This window comes from Anomalospiza imberbis, chromosome Z, assembly GCF_031753505.1.
Source record: "Anomalospiza imberbis isolate Cuckoo-Finch-1a 21T00152 chromosome Z, ASM3175350v1, whole genome shotgun sequence".
Lineage (NCBI taxonomy): Eukaryota > Metazoa > Chordata > Aves > Passeriformes > Viduidae > Anomalospiza > Anomalospiza imberbis.
The window spans coordinates 72126918-72149263 of NC_089721.1; the positions used below are offsets into that span (position 1 = coordinate 72126918).

The 22346-nt window shown below is 41.4% G+C and overlaps 1 protein-coding gene across 2 annotated transcripts in view; it reads left to right on the forward strand.

Annotated features, from left to right (window-relative positions):
* Nucleotides 1–22346, forward strand: part of HAPLN1 (hyaluronan and proteoglycan link protein 1) — a 60565-nt gene that overhangs the window by 16390 nt on the left and 21829 nt on the right. Inside the window, exons 1-2 of one of the 2 annotated variants that reach the window (XM_068175935.1) lie at nt 10801–11156; nt 12499–12624. In XM_068175935.1, coding sequence (XP_068032036.1) covers nt 12525–12624 — 100 coding nt within the window. In that variant the 5' untranslated portion in view covers nt 10801–11156; nt 12499–12524. Of the gene's footprint in view, nt 1–10800; nt 11157–12498; nt 12625–22346 lie in introns of those variants that run through there. The other variant, XM_068175936.1, reaches the window with a different exon arrangement.

Consider the following 22346-nt stretch of genomic DNA (forward strand, 5'->3'; position numbering starts at 1 on the left):
AAGCTGAGCTGACCCCACAAGATTCAAGCTCCTGGTAAGTGAGAGACCCTAGAACAGTGTCCCATGCCCCATGTGCACTTTTTGTAGCTTGGGAAATGTGTAGGTGTCACTGAGATGAACGCTGGCCTAAGCAGGAGTTCAGTGCCTCAGTTAATTTATTTGATAATTTATGGTCCTGGTAGGAAATCACAACCCTAACTTTCTAAAAGCAATGAGGGAATTGTAAGCTTTGATGAGGCACAGATCCCTCGTGGTCCGACAAATACCTGACGTAGGTGATGCTGCATGGGCTGTGGAGAGAAATGACAAGTTTTCCACAGAGCATCTGGGAAAGAAATGAGTAGAAATACCAGCTTTTCAGGGAAATCCTCAGCAGATCCTCCTGCTCTCCCCTCTCTCCTTCGGAGCTACAACCCCTGCCATTAGCACACCAAAGGGGAAACCAATCCTTTTCCCAAAAAGCAGCACTTTGGGGCAGGGATTCTCCTTGCAGACAGCTTTGGAGATGCATTGTTTCTACTGATTTTGGGTTCTTCACCGCAGGCCACAGTTTTAACAGCCCTGTTTGCAGTGAGTGGAGCTTATAATGGCAATTTTCTCGTTGTGTCTCCTTGTGTCTGTCACTAGGCGAAGTAACTCGCACATTTACATTATATGTAAAAGAGGGAAAAGAGGAAGTTTTATTTCTGACTTCATAAGATATAGAATTCTAAAAGTGACAGTAGATTGGAGGACAAAATTGTTACTTCTCCAACCACACTGGTCAAACTAATTAGTCTATTAATTTTTTCTTCTTACAAAGAAGAATGTAAAATAATCATTATTTACATGATAGTGTGTGAGAAACTGTGGTAGAAATATGTAAATATCAGAAGGCATAGATAACTTTTAGAAGAATTTTTAAACCTTTAAAAGAGCAGGGTGACAGTGTCTGGGGCAGGTATTTGGTGCAAAAGATCACTGAAGCTCTGGTAACTGAAAAAAATAAAAATAGAGAATGGCTATAATGCATCAAGGCAAAAAGACATCCTTGGCTTGTGTCCAGTGATCACCTGTAATTGTTTAAGGACAGAATATCTATTCCAAAAAAATAGTCAGGAGGAGTGCCAACCTTCTCACCTGTGTATCTTTGTGAGAGATCCCTGTCTGTGGTAGGGATGTCGCCTTCCAGAGTGTGACAATCCCTGCCTCAGGGATGGGCGTGTGGATTGGAGGGTGTTTGAAAGCCCTGGCAGGTGCTTTTGGAGAGCCAGGAACAATGTCCGTGAAGCTGAAAAACAGCCTGCATAGTCCTGAGGACATGAGAGCCCAGACAAAAAGCCTGGAGTTTATTCTGGATGACTGTAGAACTGCTGATCCATGTAATTAACTAAGTTTGGAGGAACTTGCAAAAAAAAAAAAAAAAAAGAAAAGAAAAAAAGTAAGTGAATCCCATCCATTTGCCATTAATTTAATCTTTGAAACACAACTCATTTTCAGCCTACTAACGTGGGTATTCTTGTTGACTAAGCAAGCATATAGCCTTGCCTGGCTTAAACCAAATCAATACAATTTCCTTGTTAATTGAGTTTCCCAGTTCAGAGATTGTCAAGAAAAGCTGCTGTTGGGTTAATGTTTTGGTTTGGCTTGCTTTTGGGATTTTTTTTTTTTTTTTACTGAAATCTGCACAGGTTTACTTTATCTTCAGGACTGACCACAAGCCAGCAGATGTTGCTGGCAGACAAAAATAATTCTCAAGCCAGTCGATTTACCAATTACATCAATGTTTTTTTAAAATGTCTTGTTTCATGTCACAGCTCTACAAATTAAACCCTGCCCTTGGACTTCGGTTCTCTCAAACTCTGTGTATTCTAAACACAATTCTCTCCTGTGTGTGGATTTCCACGCATGGTTTCTCCAAATATATGTCACTTTTCTCTTCAGAATGGGTCTCCTAGGCATAGACTCTTCAGTCATGTCTTCCTACATCTGAATGCATATGAACCTGAAATATGATGTACTTTTGTAACTGTACAAGGTGCACTAAACTGCCTGCTCTGCAAGCCTTTATGCTTGCACAGCTTCAGAGGTTTTTATTTGCCATGATATGTTCTGCATCATGATTTTATCAAGCAGTTGCAAATTGTGCAGTTAATCCTTAGCTTTGCATTTTCTCTCATTTGCTCAGACCACTGGAGTTTTCCCGTTATGAGGATGTCAGGGTGGTTTGTTCAGGGGACATCCTGCTTTTTTTTTTTGTTGTTGTTTTTTGTTCATGCTACACCTTTGATTCACAAGCATGCGCTGCAATTGTCTTTATTTGTCACAGCTTAATACCCTGAGCCACTCTTAGTGGTCCAGAGTGGAAAGAGAACTGCCCTTTTCCTTTCTTCCTGCCACACCTCTGGGAGGCAAGGGTGGAAAAATTCACATTTTGCACACCACCACTGCAGCAGGCAGGCAGAAGCCTCCTGCATGACCAAGCATTTCAGCAGCCAAGCCATTTTAAGCCAGCCACAAGTGCCTCCATTTCATTTGCAGATATTTAATGGCCCTTATCAGGGGGAAAAGAGCTGCTGCTTTAAAGCAACTTAGGAAATTACTGGAGTCAGACACCCGTGAGAGAAGCCCAGTGATGAGGAAGGTGCTTTGCTGGCAGTGCTGAGAGTTGCTGGGAGCAGGTTTGTAGCTCTGCGTGGATCAATAGGAGCCTCCATCTGAATGGGATGGATTCTTTCATTAAGACCATCAGCCAGGAGAGCTTGGACTTGCCTTGAGGGAGAAGGAAAAGAATTCTGTTGAATTAGGAATCGATTGACCTGCTTATATTGAATTTTTTTGCCAAAAATCAGGTATACAAGGACAAAAAAAAAGGGCATCCCCTACGTCATAACCTAGTCCTATCCACATTCCCCTTCATCTGAGGCAGTTTCTCATAGAGCAAGCAAATTGTGGTTTAAAACTAGCTGTGTTTCTTTCCTCAGCCCTAAAATGTCTTTATTAAGGCTGTGAAGTTTTTCTACAGCTTAAAATTATAACATTTCCAGCTTAAACTTATTTATGGCCCCACTAGTTCTTTTCCCAAGTCTTAGCTGAAATATTCTTTAGCTTCTCTGGCATTTTCTCTCTGATATATTTATAGAGAGCAATTATATCCTTACTGAGGTGTGTTTTGCCAGACTAACCAAGACGAGCTCTTCTGGCCTCTTTTTACAAAGGGGTTTTCCTTTCCTTTGATTGCAGCCATAAACCCTTGCCTCATCCTGTTTTAAGCCACCCCCTCCCCATCCCAGGGACCAGGATCTTGGGCAGCCTGCCTGAAGGTGCTGCCAGTGGCTGGGAGAGGGAGGAGAGGTTGCCAAGGTGCTGGTGAAAGCCAGTGGCCACTCCAGCTCTTTGATGCTCCCTGTTGCCAACATTTCCATCCTCCTTTTCAGCACCTCTGGAGGCCAGGCAGCCAACCACCCACTAATTCTGGTGCCACATTGCTGATTCCCTTCCCGGGACTCCTCTGGTGATGCTCTGAGGCAAAGTTCTGAGGTTTAGCACAGCTAAATCACCTGTATTTTTAAAAATTCTTTGCCTCCTTAAGCTCAGTCTCTTCCTTCTCTATCCCAAGTGATAATTCCCGATGCTGAGTCATAGCCAATGTTCTGGTGCTTTCCTTTTCAAGTCCTTATCTAGGCACTTTTCTAGACTCCTTTTTTCACCTTATCAGAACTCTTCTGGTGTGATCTACCTCTAATGAAGCTTTTCTCCACTGCTGGCACATTTACTGTTCACGTGTCACGAACAATATATTTGTTTATTTATTATTAAATTCCCTCACAGAGGTATTTCTGCAGCACTGTCAGTTTGCAGCATCAGTTTTCAAATTATTGTCCTTTCCTCTTGAGCCCAGTAAATCCTTTTCCTATTTCTTTCTAGTGCTGCTGTTCACTTATTTAGTTCAAAGTGCAGAACTGCAGTCTTTCTTGTCAGTATCTGCATCTGCAGATGTAGAGAGTCTGGACCTTAGAAGAAATACTAATTTCTGTCATCTTTCTCACATCTGGCTGACCAAGGATGACTGTGTAAATCTCTGTTACCATTGCTGTAAACCAGTAAACCAGTAAAGAACTCTTTTTTTTTTTTTTTTTTCCCTTTTAAATAAATGAGTCATGCATTTTTGGACCCGAAACAAAAACTGGTTTTGAGACCATAGTTTGAATTTAGTGTATTCTTGCTATTGTTGATTCTTTTGTAAACCAGGTGGGGGAAAAAAAAAAAGTGTATGCAAAGTACTGAGGTGACACTGTTTACTTTAAAAGCTTGAAAGGCTTGTCTTTATCTGGAAATATTTTCTTACAAACATCCACAGTCTTACAATTGTTTATTATTTGTTTTCAATTGAATTTAGGTAACAAGACTTTAACTAAACAATCGTATGACTCATGTGTTTTTCCAGTGTTCTCAGCCCTAAGATACTGCAATGAAAAGATACTTAAAAAAAGCAGGGAAGGGAGGGGAAATGGTAAAAGTGGACATCTGAATGTTGTCCTGTGTGTAAACACATGGTCAGCTATCACACAGCGCCCCAGCACATGGAAATGTGTGGTGTTTTCCAGTGGTGGGCTCGTGAAAAACTCCAAATCTGTTCTAGGTCCTGATAAAGTCTCATTGCAGCGATGTTGCAGCTCCTTCTAACTCTAAAAATATTAATTTCCACAACTTGTGAGCAGCAAAAAAGAAAAAAAAATCATCATGGCGTCACCAAAAGTGAGTTTAGGAAGGAAAATTAATCCTCCCCACCCCTTCCACCTTCCCCCCATGAAGGTTTGAACTCGTGTCCCCCCAAAGCCTGAACCCATGGCCTGACCCCAAGACCTGCCCCGAATGTAAAGCAACTGATCTCAGTGGAAAGTATGTTTTGCCATCGATTGCAGATTAATTCAATTATGGAAATTGCTGGGAAGAGTTGTGCTTTCACAAGTGATCCCCATATGGCTTTGATCTGGCTGCACTTCCTCACCACCAAACACCCAAGGAAAATTCGAGTATATTTGCAGTGAGGAGCAGATGTTTGATGAAAAAACAGCACTGTTGTAAAATAAAAGTGTTTACCTTCTCAGAAGAAGTGACTCAACTGGGGCTTGCACTGGCAACGTGGAGCTTCAGTTTGGAAATGCGCAGGGCATTGTACCATTGGTATTATTCCTTCATGAAAGTGAGTGGCTTCTTAAAGTCATCCCCAATGACACTGAGAGTGCAGACAGTGCAGCTCTCAGACCACAAGACAAAAAAAAAAAAAATTAAAAAAAAAAAAAATAGGAAGAGGGAGGACAGGACTGAGTTCCAATGGCTGGCTGGACAAGGAGTGCTGTTTTATGCTTTGCACCAGGACCCATGACAAAAATGTTATACAGCCAGTCATTCCTTACAGCAGGCTGGCAGCAGCCCCTGCTCAGGAAGTCTGGCAGTGCATCTGTTCTCTCACAGAGTGGTATACTTGAAGGATGTGAAGGCACTGATAATGTTTTTAATTTCAACTTTTTATGTTGCTGGTACAGCCAGCTTGGCTGGGGAAAAAGGAATGGGGACTCCACCACATTAAGTGCGGGTCAGAAAGGAGATGCTGCACCTCCCCTGGAGGGAACAGAGAGTACCTGGCCCATTTCCAGATCTCAGGTTATTATCATTGCAAGTACAGTTTCCTAACATTCCTATGACTTTTACAATATTTCCTAAGCAAAAAGTCTAGGAGTAGATTTGAAGTGATGATCAGATCACTTGGTTTGAGGTGAGTTTGGAAACCAGCTGCCTGCAGTGACACGGAGTTTATACAAAGAGTATCAGTAGGTGGTTTACCTGTCTGCTTTTGGATTAATTAATTTTTGCCATGTTTCCAGAAAATAAACTTTTCTCTGTCCTTTTAATGGGGAGTGGGGTATGTTGGTGTTTGAGGCTCGTTTTCTTTTCCACGTGCAATAACAGTTTTTCCACCAAGGATTTGCACGTATTTGGTGGGAACTGGAGAAGGTTTAGATTGTGCAGATTCATCTTCTAGGTCTGGCTCAAAGCCCCATCATAACTTCAGTGGCTGGGAGGTCTCTGGGGGGAGACATGATATGGGTTGTGGGAGGGATGAGCAATCACTCACCACAGAAAACTGTGAAATGGGACTACAATTTAGAAAAAAAAACCCATTTCTTGTCATCCTGCGTGCTGTGCCTGGCAGAATCTAGAGGGTGGTGCCCAGTTACCTGAAAATTGATAGTGGGAACTAACCCTAGAGCCTCCCTACTCAGATATCCCAGTCTCATCCTAATTAGTTAAATTTCAAAATGTCCACTAGCCTGAACGGGCTTTGAGTAAATTATTTGCCTTTTCACTGCAACAAAAACCTCAAAAATTCTGAATGACCAATTAGAAAAGGTGGGTGGACTGGACTAATAATTCAATTTAAAGCATGAAATCTGGCACAACTAGTTTAGGTAGAGAAAGGCAGTTCAAGCTCCCAAAGACAGCAATTATGAAGATAACAGTTAACAATAAAATCATATTGTAAAGAAGTTTAAAGAAAAGTTTGTTAAGAAACTGCCTAATGTTATTTGATAGATGAGATTTTTTTTTTAATTGTCTAAAGAAGACAGGCACCCAGCTGATGTTCACCTTTGGCAGGGGGATAGAGCACTGGAAAATTAAGACATTTATGACCCTGTAGAAATCCAAGCATGCAGGAAAGAACAGGCAGAACCAGAAACACCCAAAACCCTGGCTGGAATTCCCAAGGCCTTGCAGAAGTTTTGCTGGGCAGTCAGAAATATTCCTGCCACTAAGAAATCACCTTGAAGAAAAAGTGTGGGTAATTTCACAGGGCGTGGGTGGCAGAAAAGCCCTGAGGAAAAGCCAGTTTTGTAAATACGGCCAAAAGGCAAAGAAATTGAGGGGGAGAGATCAAGTTTTCTTCTGACTCCCACTGACCTCCATGCTTGTATGCTCAAGAAGAGCTTTTTGCTGAAGAAGGTGTCAGAATACAAACACAATCTGTCTGGAAAGACAGCTCTCAATTTTTTGAAGACCACTGATAAGTGGAGATTGAAGTAAAAGATTTCTGTAAATGAAGGGACTGCAAAAAAAAAAAAAAAGTCCAATTTATAACATTAAAAGCAAATTTGTCTTTCTGTGTTATCAAAGAACATCCCACCACCATATTGAAAGCAAAAAAAAAAATCCAAATTCCTGAACTAAAAACGTGTCTATTCAGAGCATTATTAAAATACAATTTTATAAAACCAAACCAAACCAAATCAAACAAACAAACAAAAAAAAAAAATCAGAAAAGCTCCAAGAAAACTCAAGAAATAAAATTAATGGAGGCACTGAGTGAGCAGCATTCCTTCCAGGGTAGATCTTAAAGAACAGTTTAGGGATAAAGTTTCTTTATCCCTGATTGCATTTAAAACCTAGAGTACCAAATTTTCTAGACCACATGACCTTGGCTCTACCCTACAAATAATGACAGAATTGCTTTTACCCTGTGTTTCTGGAATAAATTCTGGAATAAATTCCTTATCTGGTGCAAGGCAGGCAATTCAAAGGCCATAAAGGCCATTTTCTTTCTCTGTGCAAGCAATTTATCAGCACTCCTCCTGGAAAATTATTGGGCTGCAGGGGATTCCAGACGTGTTTGGGGTGTCATGCTGCTTTTGCACTGAGCTGTTCTGCCCAGGGCTGGAGAGCCACGATCACAACCTGTTCTCCAGACAGCAACTGTCTGCCACCTTAGATGGCCCCAAATCTCACACAGCCTCACAAATTGCCTGAAATACTGAAGTACCAAGGAAGGAGGAGGCCTTGGAATGTGACCTTTACATCATCCTTATAGACAATGTAAACATTATCATTCCTATGCCACCAATTGTTCTTTCTTTTTTTTTACCACGGCACAAGCAAATTTTATTTTGCGAGAACAATTTAGCTTGGAGATCAGTCTGCTGAGTCTGTCCTGCCTTGATTCCATCACCCTGAGGGGCTTTTTCAAGGAGAAAAATCTCCTTTTTTCAAGGAGAAAAAGGTGTCTTAGCAAAATGAGTGAAAAGCAGTATCCAGAGTAGGCACTGTAAGGGCAGTTATGGCAAGACGTGGATTTTCATCAGATGTGGGGAACTGAGGCCTTGAGCCTGCACCTGGAAATGAATGTTTTACTTTTGTCTTTGGAGAATGGAGGGTTTCTGGAGGAGATGAAGGTTATTAAAAAAAATATATAATAATGAATGGGCAAAAGTCATCCTAGGTCAGTCAAACACACACTTCTCTTGTTTTCCCATGTGGAATGTGTTTGGAGAATTGTTTCCCTGGGGTGATTGCTTGGTTGGGTTCTGGTGAGGATTGTTTGAGCTGATGGCCAATCCAACCCACCTGTGGCTGCACTCAGAGAGGGGCACAGGTGGTTAGTTAGTTAGATTTGGTAGTTAGAACAAGTATCTCCTTTAAACAGTATATTAATGTATTATAGCATGGTTATAATAAAGAAATCATTCAGCCTTCTGAACTGGAGTCACACATCAGCATTTCTTCGCACCGGGTTCACCTGCATTTACAATAGACAAAACAGCTCAGGTGCCCACAGTCTGGAGCTGAATTCCATTCTCAGTTTGATTCAGCTGCCAAAGCCCAGGGGTTTACACATACAGATAAGATTTGATCTTCAGCAGCCTTGGGACTGAGCAGAAATCTGTTAAATCAGCTGGACTGAAGTGTTCTGCTCCAAGTTACCAGTTTTAAGAAAAGCTGCTGAAGGGAGTGTGTGAGTACTGCCTGGACTGGTCTTATTATTATTCTATTACCCACCAGAAGTGACAAAAGATGAGAGGCCCTTCATTACTGCTGCTGCCACTATCTCCCTGAAAATACACATGTATTTCTCTCTGTTTAACACCAGCTCCACAGAGAGGACCCTGCAAAGGCTTAAGTTATACAGTAGGTTTGTGCATGGGTGTGAATAGTTCACAGATTTGGGGGTTATTTCAACCCCAAATTATCAAGACTGATTTTATTCATTCTGTTCCCTGCTTTAGGTGCCACTCCTTCCTTTACTTGATGAGCCTCAGTGTACTAAATTTGGAATACTCCTCAGAAAGGCAGAAAGTTTTATTAGGAAGCCTCCTGTGTCTGCCCAAGGAGTTTGGGTTTCTCTTGTGCCACTTTCAGTTCAGCCTTCCACAGGTCTTGCAAGTCAGTGAAGCAAACATTTGATGTAAGAAATCATCACCTCTTCACATAAGACAAAAATTACCTCCTCTGAACAAAGATCTACCCACTTTAAAGGCTTTTAACTACTGCCAGAGAGGGAATATCGAGGTAGGTGGCCCTTGTCCTCACACAGTCGATGTTTGCATGTTCTGCAGCTATACAGCAGTTGCAAAAGTAAATAATAAGTTATTCTATTCAAAACAGGCATTGGTAGGTAATGCTGTTTTTCAGTGCTCTGCCCTTCAGGGAGATGCTTGTCACTTATGCAGCCAAACTGCTTGAAAGCATTCTGTAAACTCTCAGAATATTATGTTGAAATACAAAAAATGATGCTTAACAGCCTTTTGGATATGCCAGTAGTAGATTAATTAAGGCTATGTAAGTATTAAAGAATGGTGATTAATGTCAGAGCTTCAAAATGTATCTGAGAATGAGCAGTTCTTGAGAATTTAAACACTGAGTGTACACTTCCCTGAGCCTTGAGGTTCTCCCTTTAAAACTGCTTCCCAGCTTCTCTGTGTGCCTGTCCAGGGAGATAGCAGATCCATAACCTGCAGTAATTGAAACCAGTGTGAATTTCTTGAGTATGACTAATCTTTACCATTCCTTGGGAGAAAAAAAAAAAAAAAAAAAAAAAAAAAAAAAAAAAAAAACCAAAAAAAAAAACAAAACATCACCTAGTCCCAGCCAAGATTTTATTAATTCTAATATGACAACATCCACACCTATCATGCCTCCCCTGAGGTCCTCCCAGGCTGCTGCAGAAATGGAGTCTGACTTCTATTGCTGTGGTTAGAGGCTGAGGATGTGAATTCCTCTGGCTAATTGCTTTTTGGATAACCTACAAACCACCAGGGGTCAGATTCTTGGCCTGGTAACGTTGCCTTGGCTCGGTGCCCCCGCTCCCATCGTGGGGAATCCCAGGAGGAGAGTGGTACCAGGTCGTTCCTCACAATCCCTGCCTTTTTAACAAATCTAAAATGCCACCCTCTTGGGTAAATTCCCCCCACCACAAAAAAAAAAAAAAAAAAAAAAAAACAAACAAACAAACAAACAAAAAAAAAAAAAAAAAAAAAAAAAAAAAAACCAAAAAAAAACCCAGACCCCAAACCTACAGGATTTTGCACTCTGAGAGGGAACACACGGTGTGGGGTTTGTGAGGGACAGGGCAGGGCGGTGTCACACGAGTGTGCCCTGCTGGCCCAGGCAGCCAGGCCAGCAGTGACACCGTGCAGGAGTGATGCCTTGGAGTGGCTGCCTGGAACAGAGGCAGAATTAAAGTGGGTGTTTGTTAAAGGCCTTCAAAAGGTACATCTTGGGCTCTCAAAAGGCTCTGAGAGGGGCTACACCCAAAATGGACAGTGGTCACGAGTTTTTCACACAATTATAAGTTTGGTCCACTTGCATTTCAGGGATTAATTCTCCAATTCCAGCTCCAGGTAATGAAGTTATTCCTCCAGTTTGCTCCCCCCAGTTCACTTTTGTTTGTACTTTTGGCACCTGAGGCTGTCAGGTGTCCTTGAGTGTCAGGCCCAGAGGAATTGTTTTGACCAAAATGTGAGAACAGCAGCTAACACTGCATGGAGACTGGAGTTATACCCTAAAGCAGTACAGGATTTGAAAAACGTAACAGCTGAAATCCCGAGGCATCAGAAGGAGCACCCAGCTGCCCTGGAGTGACCCTCCCTGAGCCCAGGCTCGGGCTGATGTGCTCTAGAGGGAGCCACATCTGTCCTTGCTGTCCCAGATGGAGGTCACCAGCCTCCCAGGCTTTCCAGGAAAGAGGGAGTGGCCGAGGCTTGAGTTACTGAGCGTGGACCACCTGGGAAAGAGAGTGCAGCCAGCACTTGTCCTACCTCTAGGCACTCCACGGGAAGGATTAAGGGATGCTGAATTGGTTTTGAGCTCCCACCCAAGCTGGCTGTGAAGAAATGGAAGGGCAGGCAAGTAAAACGTGCATGTTCTGATATGGAAAAATGGCAATAGCATTTCTGCATTTCAGTCTGCAGCAGAGGTTGGTTCAGGTTACAGCATTTAGATCTGGACTTGAAGCACTTCAGGGTTTGTGTCTGTCTGCAGGTAGGGAGCTGCTTTCAAAACTCACACCTAGACCCTGGTTTTGACTGAGTACTCTGTGAGTTTTATCTGTTTCTAGCTTTGATAGAGGAAAAAAAAAAAAAAAAAAAGAGGAAAGAATTATCTCTGTGCACTTGAGAAAAAAATAATATTAATAATGACACCACTATTTGATGATGGGGGAGTGGGGGGAAATCCTACTCTCTTTAAAGGCAAAGTAGGGAAATAGCTACCTTTTATTTCAAAGAATCAGATTCATAAAAACTACAGCCATAAAACACAAACAGCAGCCTAAACCCTCCACATAAAACCTCCTGTATTTTATGCCTCCTTTTCTATTTCAGGTCCTCATTTGCCTAATTACTTCTCAGAGGCTGGCAGAGATTTTCCCTGCAGCGCTGAGCTCTGCTGACTGCAGAGACCCTACCTGGCACACTCAGTCAGTGCGTCAGCATTCTAGGTGGAAATGAATGAAAAATCAATCAGGGCAACTGCAGTGGTAGCATATTCAACTCTAACCTACTTTGTGCATGGTTTCAAACATTTCATTGTGTGTTCAGGCGTTGGTTTTGGTGGGTTTTTTTTGTTTTTTAATGGTAAGTGGATCTGAAGTAAAATTGAGCTTCCTTAGTCAGCCTAATAAATGTTTTGTCATCTTTGCTGCTTAGCTCGAGCACATTTGCTAAGTTAAGCTGCAGACTTGATTGAAACGCCAAAACCTACAAGAAGATTGTTTTAATCTTGAAAACCTATCACCAGCAGATTGCATCATGGAGTGGATGTTGATACAGTGATAGAGCTGTCATTGTTTTAATTGTATTTGCAGACCAGATCTAGAGCAGGTCTGGAAAAATCAAAAGTACACCAGAACCTCTTTTGAAGCACAGGTACTGCTTACGTGTGGTCTTGCAAGGAGTTTGGCTTAGGAGCATTTGTCTGTGCACTTTTTTTTTATTTTTCCTTGTTGCATTCCTGCATGGACAGAATTAAATATGGATTGCCAATTTCACTTAGCTGAAGTCCACAATAAAATGGTCCAATATTCACGCCTAAAAAATTAGCAGCTGTTGTTACTTCTGCCAGCTGAGTGGGTTCAATGCATTAAGAAAAGAACCCTCATAAGATCACTGCTCTCACAAGTTGTGCAGAGCAACACTGTAAAAGGTCTCCAAAAATTCACAATCCTCTTCGTTTGTGATGCCCTTACAGTGAAGAAGATTCTTTTGGCTGTAAAGATGAAGACTCTACTTTTTCTGGTGCTGATCTCTGCCTGTGGGGCTGAACCTCACCCTGGCAACTCAAGTCTGGAGCATGAAAGAATTGTTCACATTCAAGGTAAGGAAATAAGTGAGAAAATACCAATATCTTCCTATTGCTGAGGGAAGCAGAATAATGTGCTTAATGATCCTTAATTTACTTTTTTTTTTTGAATGCTGTCACACTGTTTTTTAAATATTTATATTACTGGTGACCAAATTTTTTTTTTTTTTTCCTGGTTCTGTTGCATTACTATTTCCCCTAAGAAACGTCAAAAAAAGAAAGTTGCACTCTTTAACAGCACTTAGTCACAACTTTGCAAAGCTTAGTGAGTAAACTACAGCATGATTTAAGACAAAAAGAAAAAGCATGCATCCTAACGTAATAAACAACAGCAGTGGGTTAAAATACTTCAGTTTATTGTAGAATAGATTTGATTTTAAGAGGTCTGCCATACACAGTTCTCCACAGCACAGATATTTATTGTTGTAGTTCATTTAGAAAGGCTCAGCACATCAGAGATCATAACTGGGCAAACTAAACCAATAATTAAAAAAAAAAAAAAAAAAGTAACTTACCCTGAAAGAAATGTGCCTTTCCTGATACCTTTAATTCACACTAAATATTATCCTGGCCTTCTGCAGAATCCTGTTTGGTTCATGTTTGAGTCCCAGAGATTATAGCTATGGCAGGATTTGAGCCTGCAGCACAATGCAGCTGTTTTTTTCAGTCCCAGCTTCAGTCGTTGAGGGTTATCCTGCATAAGAAGAATCAGGGGGTTTATGCAGTGAGGACAGGCAGAATGAACAGGGATTTTCCTGCTTTCACCCCTACCTTCCTTGAGACTGGCTAAAATTAATTTTGCAAAATTAAGAAATGCAGGATCACTACCCCTCCTCTCTCTGTCTCTCTCTCACTCCCTCTCTCTCTTTTTAAAGTTTGATTTATTTCTTTCAACGGCCAGAAAAATGTGCTGTTTGTGTAAATATGAATTACCAAGATAGAGCAGGGTACCAGGAAGGGCTGGATGTTCAGGAGCTCCCAGGAAAGTCACAGAAGTTAAAGGCACCCGGCACCTATTAAAACAGGGATTGTCAAGGTCAGGCAAGGAGTAAGAGACAGCTGCTCTCCCTCTGAGGAGACTCAGGATGAAGGTCAAATGAATGTGTTATGTCAAAATGAAGATCTGCCACTGCTCTGAGATGATGAGCACTTGTATCCCGGGACAAATTTCAAATCAGACATCGATGTCTAATAAACATATATTTTGCCTTTCCTTGTACAATGCAGCTTTTTGTCTCTGAGCTTGACTTTTTTTTTGGAAAATGAAATTAGTGTGATAGTCAGCACTTCAGTGTAATTCAGGAGTTATGCGTGTCAATTGTTACTAACCCAAACAGTTCAAAGCTAACAGAAGTTTCAAGGTGAACCCTTCTCCCTCCCCGTGAAAACTCACCTGTACCGCCAGAGTTTATTCCTTGAAGGAGAGCTGGGTAAAGATTTAAATTTGAGCTCCACCACAAGTCCTCCACCTGGTTCAGGCTCTGAATTGCACAGGCAGACCCCAAATCAAAGAGACTGAAACTGCTGGGGCATTTTTGCTTCTGATTTTGCCATTCCTCTCTGCATTGTGGAATCCCACCAGGGCTGGGATCCCTCTCTCCCTGTGCAGCAGGGAAAGGAAGGAAAAAAAAAGAAAAAAAAAAAAATTAAAAAATCTACACCTGGAGATGGGATGGAGATTAGATGGGATGGAGATTAGTGAACACTGTAGAAGATGTTCAGGTGGTTTTTTTAAATCACATTAACAAATCCAGCATCCCTCTCCACAGCTGAAATCCAGGAGACGTGTAGCTAAACTCTGCCAGGGTTGCATGCCTGGGAATGCCTTGGAATTACAAAAGGCGTGAAAGGGATTTCCTGAGGCAGAGAAGGAAACTCTATTATGTTCCTCATTCTTTACACCACATAATCTCCTGTAGGCTGAGTTTTATTTGTTAAAAAGCTGGGTTTCAGGTCTTCTTACTCCAAAAGGGTTCTGCACCTGCTTTTCTGATGTAGAAAACACCTTCCTAATCCTCCACATTTATTTTATGGTCTAATTCTTCTCATGCTGTTCTTTGTCTTCCAATAATACTTTTTCTTCTCTGAGCTTTAAAACATCACTAAGATAACACCATATCCCCACAGCTACCACTTGAGTGTGCTTCCTCAAACTCTTCTCTAAGTGTATCACCTCCTGATTACTGTCCTAATTGGATATTGTAACCTGTTAATGTCAGGAATTCATCTTTGCACTGGTTCTCACCTGAATTCTGACTCCTTGAGTGCATCCAGCCAGGATTTTATTCCAGATAAAATCCTCGTTTGGCCTCAGTATTTCTGGTTTCCAGTTTCCATGCTTTGTTCTTCAGACCTTGGATCAAATTTGCTGTTCCCAGCTGTGTTGCAGTGCTGGTCAATAGTCTGTGGTGATAGACAGTATTTAGCAGTCAGTCTCCCTCACTGCCACTTGAAATTAACAACTACAAGCTCTTTATCAATAATTCTTCATACTAGACCCCAAAAAGCTGGGTTTTGAATTCAGCATTAAATGTTACCCTAATTTTTCCACCCTTCTTTCTTCAAGTGTTTTAAATACCCACTCTCCTCCTCTCAGTGCTGCTTAATAAGCCATGTGAAAATTGTATTTATCCAAAAGTTACAATTACTTTATAAGGTAAAATTAGTGGAAATATTACACAAATTGTACTGAAGGCAGTTCATTGGCCTTTTAAATATATTTTTTCCATATCATTAAATTCCTTAAGCTCTAAGCAAATGATACATCACATTCCTCAGCCTTACACCTTTGTTTTTGTTACATACCCGATACCAGATTACTCTGAATTTCTAGGTCAAACACCTGTTTAATCTTATCCCTCTTTCTAGTACTGACTCTATTCCTGTTGTTCATCAATTTTCCTTCAAAATTTGTCCTAAATTCCTGTTTGCTGCTGAGGTCAGACTGATTAACTGGTTAATGGTTGAATTACTTTCTTTACATGTATTTGTTATTTTGCTGCTGTCTAGAAACACCTGGTGCTGTCCTAAAGTGACAGGTGAGGCCACAGCAGTGCCAGTAGGTCTGGGCACCCAAATTTTCTGCCCCTCCATCAGTGTAAAATGTCCTGACACCCCTCTCAAACTCAGTATTTGTCAGCCAGAACAGACAGTACTTCATAAATTGTTATTGCTCTACAATTATACTTTGCTTTCATGGACACAGAGCTCTGCCTGTCAAATGTCCACTCTCTGGAAAAGAGAGTTTTCTTTATTTTTACTGAACGCTTTCCCAGTCTCTAACACTGCAGTAGACAAAGTTCCGTGTCTATGTTCTCTTTAAAATATTTCAGTTTTTCTCTAGATTTGCTGGTTTCATCAGCAGCTCTGCTCCTGCTGACAGTGTCAGTTCTAGCTCCTGGTTCTCTCCTTGTTGGTTAACACAATGGATTTGGACTTGAACAAAACTTCTCATCTGCAAGACAGTTTTACCTCCCTGCTATTCACAGTGTTTTCAGCTTATTTCCTCTGTCCCAATTGCTTTCTTTATATTTCTTTTTTCTCCTTTGGTTTTATTCCAGTATCGATGCACAAAATTTACAAATTTATAAAATTTATATGTAAAGCTTCATTTTATGTCTTCTGTGGCTTTGTTTTCTTTGCTGAAGCCTGTGGTGGATTTCATGGTTTTGGTCAGGCTGCTCTTTTATCCAGGCTGCTTGACCCTATCCCCTTCCTCTTGTAGTTTGTCATTCCAGTCTCACTTTTGGGGATTAAAAAAAAAAAAAAAAAAAGTAAAAACACCAGAAACCCCACACCTCAGAAAAACCCCACGTGCCTCAGGGAGACACCAGTTTCACTCTGGAGAAAAAGCCACAACCATACACAGAATATAATCACCAGATATAACCTGGTGAGTGCAAAAATGGGGCTGAAGCATCCCCACACCACATCGACACCCACGAGAAAACAACGTTGCTCCCAGCACAGCAGTGTAATCAGAGACTCAGATTTTTCTCCTGAATACCAGCAAAGTCTCTCCGACTTCTGAGAGAGGGTGACTCCTTTCAGTGCTCGCTTTGTCCATCTCTCTGACCTGCTCATGGTGCTGCCTGCTGACCAATTATCCAAAAAAAAGACAGAGCTGCCCTCGGAGATAAGGGCACTGCCCTGGGTGTAGCTGCTCTGAAAAATACTCAGAGTTGACTAAGCCACCACAGTAATTCCTGAATTAATTACCTAAGGGGAGCCAGAGCCTTTAACATGATTCCAGTTTGTTCAGGTTGTAGAAGCACAAGAAAAGGCAGCGATGGGAACACAAAGTTTGGTTGGTGGAGGATCAAATTTAGCATTTTAGCTTTCCTCTGAATGTAAGAAATTCATGTTCATATTCATATTTGTTCATTCTGCTATGTTTGAGGTGCAAGCATGCACCCCTTCACCTACCAAGATCTCTGCAAAGATTTATTTATGCATACCCAAAAAATATTTCAGCATGGAATGAACAGAAAACTTTTTAATGCTGGCCAGTTGGAGCAAACACACAAACAAACAAACAACAATAAAACCCCTAAGCAGACACAAACGGGTTAAATCAATTAACTAATAATGAAAGCAGAGGAAATCTTTGACCAACTTATTCTCCAGTATAATGAGTTTTATTTACAGTCCACTTCTTTTCCTCCAAATCAAGTCAGCACCAACAGAGAGTAAGAGTCTGAACAGAGTTTCTGGACCAGCCAAAAACCTGGTAAAAGATAAACTGATGAAAAAACATGATAAAAGATAAATGCACTTCTCATCTGACCTCTGACACTGATGTTATCTGCTCAAGATATTCCTGGTTACCCTCATGCTTTTCCACTTTACTTTTGACTTCTTCTTTACACCTTTCTGCATTTTTCCATTTTCCATTACACTGACAATTCTTTACATTTCCTTGCCTTTGTGTTTTCTGCTTTATGTCTGGATTTTTTTTTCCTTGCCCTTTTTTTTTTTGCCATTCAGGACAATTTTGGTGATGCCACGACGTGTTTTTCTGTCTCTTGTTGCAATTGAGCTTTTCCTTTGATTTCCAGAAAACCTGCTTCCATCCTCAGATCATGGCCTGTTGCAACAGCAGGGGATAGAAAAGTCAGCAGAGAGCAGAAATTCCACACACAAAAAAAAAAAAAAAAAAAAAAAAAACCAAAACAAAACAAAACAAAAAAAAAAGGAAAACAAAAATTTGCTCTCCTTGAAGACTACATCTTCTGGAGCAGACCTTAACTGACGGGTGCCAGGATATTTGGGCTATTAAAAAAAAATATTATTACAGAAACACAAGGGTTCACATGGAACACAGATTTAAGTCATTAATTTGCCTTTGCTGGTTACGTCAGTGGAATTCCATATTTATAAATAGTATTTAGGGGTGATTAAGGGACTGGAAGGGCTTCATGCAGTTTCTGTGTAATATTTTGGTTTTGTCAAACAGTCCTCATGCCACCCATGAAGATTTACTCCTGTGAGGAAGGAGTGCAGAGACTTTGCCTTGATTTCTGTTCTGTTCTGCTCTGTGACACCTGATCTCCATGAAATTTATCTACACCCAAGCAAAACACACTTAGAAGTTATTTAAGGCAATAATTTAGAAGAGATGAAGTTTGTTAGTTCCCTGATGGTTTTATGTGCTCTTAGGTCTCCTAGAAACCCAAACCTGAGTTAATATATCCTCTTTAACAACTCCCCCCCCAACGTGTTACTCAACTTGAGGAGATGGAATCAGCTGAAAAATGTTTTATCTCAGCCCTGTAATGTCTTTTTTACAAAGACAGATTTCTTCTCTGCCATATATAAACCAGGCATTTTTAGCTGTACTATTATTTGGAAACTGAAGCTTCTAACTAAGATTTATCTAGCATTTCTCCTACCAATTTTATATCAAAACTTAAGAGGAGTGTGCTGGGGGTGTTCTATCCTGTCTGTTCAGAGGCAGGAACATGGGAGTTGGATCCTTGCCTTTTCTTATGACACAGCAAAACTGCATTAGTTCTTGAGCCAAAAAAAAACCACCTTATTTTACCAGTCTTACAGATGATATATAAAAGATTTTATAATTTTTTTTCCAAAAAGCAGAAGTAAAAAGATAATTGGTTACAAATACATATAGAAAAAATGAGCACTATGTGCAAAATGTGTGTGTGATTCTCCCTCATGGTTTTCCTCAGTATTCTTTGAGTGATACACCCATATATTAGTTCATCAATAATGCACTTCTCTACATATTGCAGAAAACAGGAACCATTGTTGTCACAGAAATTATTTATGATTTTTAAGTCAACATTTTAGATGAAAAAAAAAAAAAAAATTGAGGATCACAACTTGCCACTGCTGTGGGAAGAGTAAGAATATTTTAGCATGATATCAAGTCCCTGGAAACACTACAGGAAAGCCAGAAACAACTCTGTTTATTTAAAACATAATGGCACGGGATGATATTAAGCTAGAGGCTTGCTAACAGTGTGGAACATTTAGGGAATACATGAATTTATCTGACAAAACAGTTGTGTAATGTCATCCCCGGCTTATGATTTTGTTTTTCCTGTCTGTAAAAATGCACTCCACTGTCACTTTGTGAGGCACTCCATGAAAATGCTGGAATAATCAATTTTTGTGGCCAGCTCAGCATAAGATTTTGGATACTCCTGGTGGATAAAGCAGATAAAGCTGTTTGCCAAGGGTTGTGCTGTGACTCATCCTCTCTGCCCCACACTTTGTTCTTGGCCCTCCACACCTGGCTTGCCATCATTCTGGTGTGCAGAACCCAGTTAAGGGAGAAAAATAAAGAAAAGAAGGCCAAGAGAAAGCCCCACAGCAAAAGTATAATTAAAACACACACGCACATACAAAAAAAAAAAAAAATCACAACACAACTCAACAACCAGCCCACAGCTGAAACTGAAAAGATAAACAAACCTTAAAACATGTCCAGCAGTAAAATTTGGAGCTAAACCAATAAGGCAGCAGGTGAGACTGAAGTGAGAGCTCCAGTAGAGCAAGTGCACCTTGCTGTCCTTGAAATGGGCATCACACTGACCAACACCAAGGCTAGAAATGGACAAAGCAATGACTACCAGAGCAGGAGTGCTCATTGTGCAGCTCTCAGGTTGGGGAGACAGAGAGGAAGAGGAGGAGGAGGAGGAGGAGGAGGAGGAAAAGGAGAGAACAGATGCTCAGCCTGTGCCTTTTCATTTAAGGCAGCAAATTATCCTTTCTCCTGCAGTTCATACCAGATTTGGCACCAATGAGATACAGCAAAGCCAGCCCAGAAATCAGCTATTTAAGTGGGTTTTCATTTCTGTCAGGCAGCCTTTCCCTACAGCTTGGTGGACATCCTCTGCATCCTGGACAAACTCTGTTCACTGTGCTGCCTTTGTCATCCTTCTAACTGCACCAAGAGGATCAGAAAAAGGCCACAGTCTGTCAGAATCAATAGCAGAGAAGCAGGAGTGGAAAAATATTGCACATTAGTCACCACTGGGGCCTGGTTCTGTGCTAACAGCTTGGCTGCTGCCTGTCTGACCATGCAAAGTGTGCCTGGAAGGGTGAAAAGCCCCACCTGGGAAATCTTTCTCATCCCAATTCTGCCCTTGGAGCTGAGACCAGAGCCAGACACCAGGGTGTTGCCACCTCTGTCCCCAGCAGAAGGAGCAGCTGGAAGCTGCCGAGCTCTGCTCTTCCACCATCTGAGGCTCGGGAGTGACACCTTGTCCCCAGCCTTGTCCCCAGCCAAGATCCAAACTGTGCTGTCTGTAAGGACAACTCCTTAATGAGGGCTAAACCCTCTCTAATCCAGGGGTTTCAGAGTTTGCAGTTGTTTGGCTGTTCAGCTCACAAGTTCTCTGATGGTGCTTCTGAAGGAAGCAGTTCTGGGAAAGAAGTGTTATCCTCCTCAAGGGACACCCTGGGCTCCGTGACCACACTTGGGCATCCCATCCTTTTTCCTTCTTGCAGTCACCTTCCAGATATTCCTGCCATTTAGAGAAATTAGAATATTTTTATATTTTAAAATACAAATAATTTTATTTACAAGGATTAGCCTTGTCAGAATGCCCATGAGGGGAGCATCCAGGGAGCTACCACCCTTCAAACCAGTGTTTCCTCCATCTCCCATCACTGTTTCACAACAGATCAGTCCTTGTTTCCCTTGTTTAAGTCCTTGGTAGCCCAGGAAAGTCCTTGATAACCCAGGAAACAGAATGTATTGCTCATCTGAGCTCAGTAAAACCAGTAAAACAATCCCATATTTTAAATGAAGGGATTCTGGTTTGCTCTGTGTTTGGTTTCTTGGGGGTTTGGGGTTTCTTTTAATTTGTCAGCTCCAGGAAGAGCGAGACCATTCATTCTGCCACACTCCCAAAAATGTGCAGTTTAGGTAGATCTGGCCCTGGCTTTCACTGGCTACTGGATAATGAAGACCTCTAGGCCTCTTGCCAAACCCCTGTCATCTCATTTTCAGTCCCAAGTCCCTTCATGTGTTCTAGCCCAAGCTGTGCCTCATTCCCCGGTCTGACATCTGCTTTTCCTCGAAAGCCAGAGGTCCTTCCTCCTCTCCCAGATCCAGGAGAAGCAGCAGCAGCAATGTAATTTTCTGCCTCATTGTCATTCCAGTGAAAGGGGCACATCATGCCATTTTCTGTAAAAAAGAACTGGCTTTTGCAAAGATTGTGGGTGGAGGAACATTTCAAGTGTCACATCTCCCTTGGAACCTCCAGGGTCAAAGGACATATTCCAGGATGATAAAGGCCATCTTTTCCTTCTTTTCCCTTTTCCCTTCTTTCCTTTCCTTTCCTTTCCTTTCCTTTCCTTTCCTTTCCTTTCCTTTCCTTTCCTTTCCTTTCCTTTCCTTTCCTTTCCTTTCCTTTCCTTTCCTTTCCTTTCCTTTCCTTTCCTTTCCTTTCCTTTCCTTTCCTTTCCTTTCCTTTCCTTTCCTTTCCTTTCCTTTCCTTTCCTTTCCTTTCCTTTCCTTTCCTTTCCTTTCCTTTCCTTTCCCTCTCCTTTCCCTCTCCTTTCCCTCTCCTTTCCCTCTCCTTTTTTCTCCTTTCTCCTTTCTTTCTCCTTTCTCCTTTCTTTCTCCTTTCTCCTTTCTTTTTCCTTTTTCCTTTTTCCTTTTTCCTTTTTCCTTTTTCTTTTTTCCTTTTTCCTTTTTCCTTTTTCTTTTTTTTCTTTTTCCTTTTTCCTTTTTTCTTTTTCCTTTTCCCTTTTTTTCTTTTTCCTTTTTTTTCCTTTTTCCTTTTTCATTTTTTTTCCTTTTTCCTTTTTCCTTTTTCCTTTTTCCTTTCCTCTTCCCTTTCTTTTTTTCTTTTTCCATTTTCCTTCCCATTCCTTTCCCTTCCCAGGCTTCCATCCCCTCTGCTCTTTACAGCTACTGAGACTCAGGTAATGGCTGCTGCAGAGGGCCAGAGGAGGTGGGAGGCAGCCAGCAGGGAGGAACATCCCCAGATTAGGATGCTGATGCTGGAGTCAGAGGTGACAGTGCTCTGGGCAAGCCTCCAGGCCCTGCTGGCACAGGCACAGTTGTTAGAAAGAGTGAGCACTAAGAGCCTGAGTCAGAGCCTCCCTCCTGCCCCAGTCCTTTCTGCTAATATGTATTAACTTGACTATTTCAGTATTAAAGACCCAACATAGCTGAGCTCTGAATCAGATTTCTTGGTAATAACCACCCCAAAGCATAACACTTCTCCTCCCAAGGTGGACAGAGGACTGTGGAACATCTT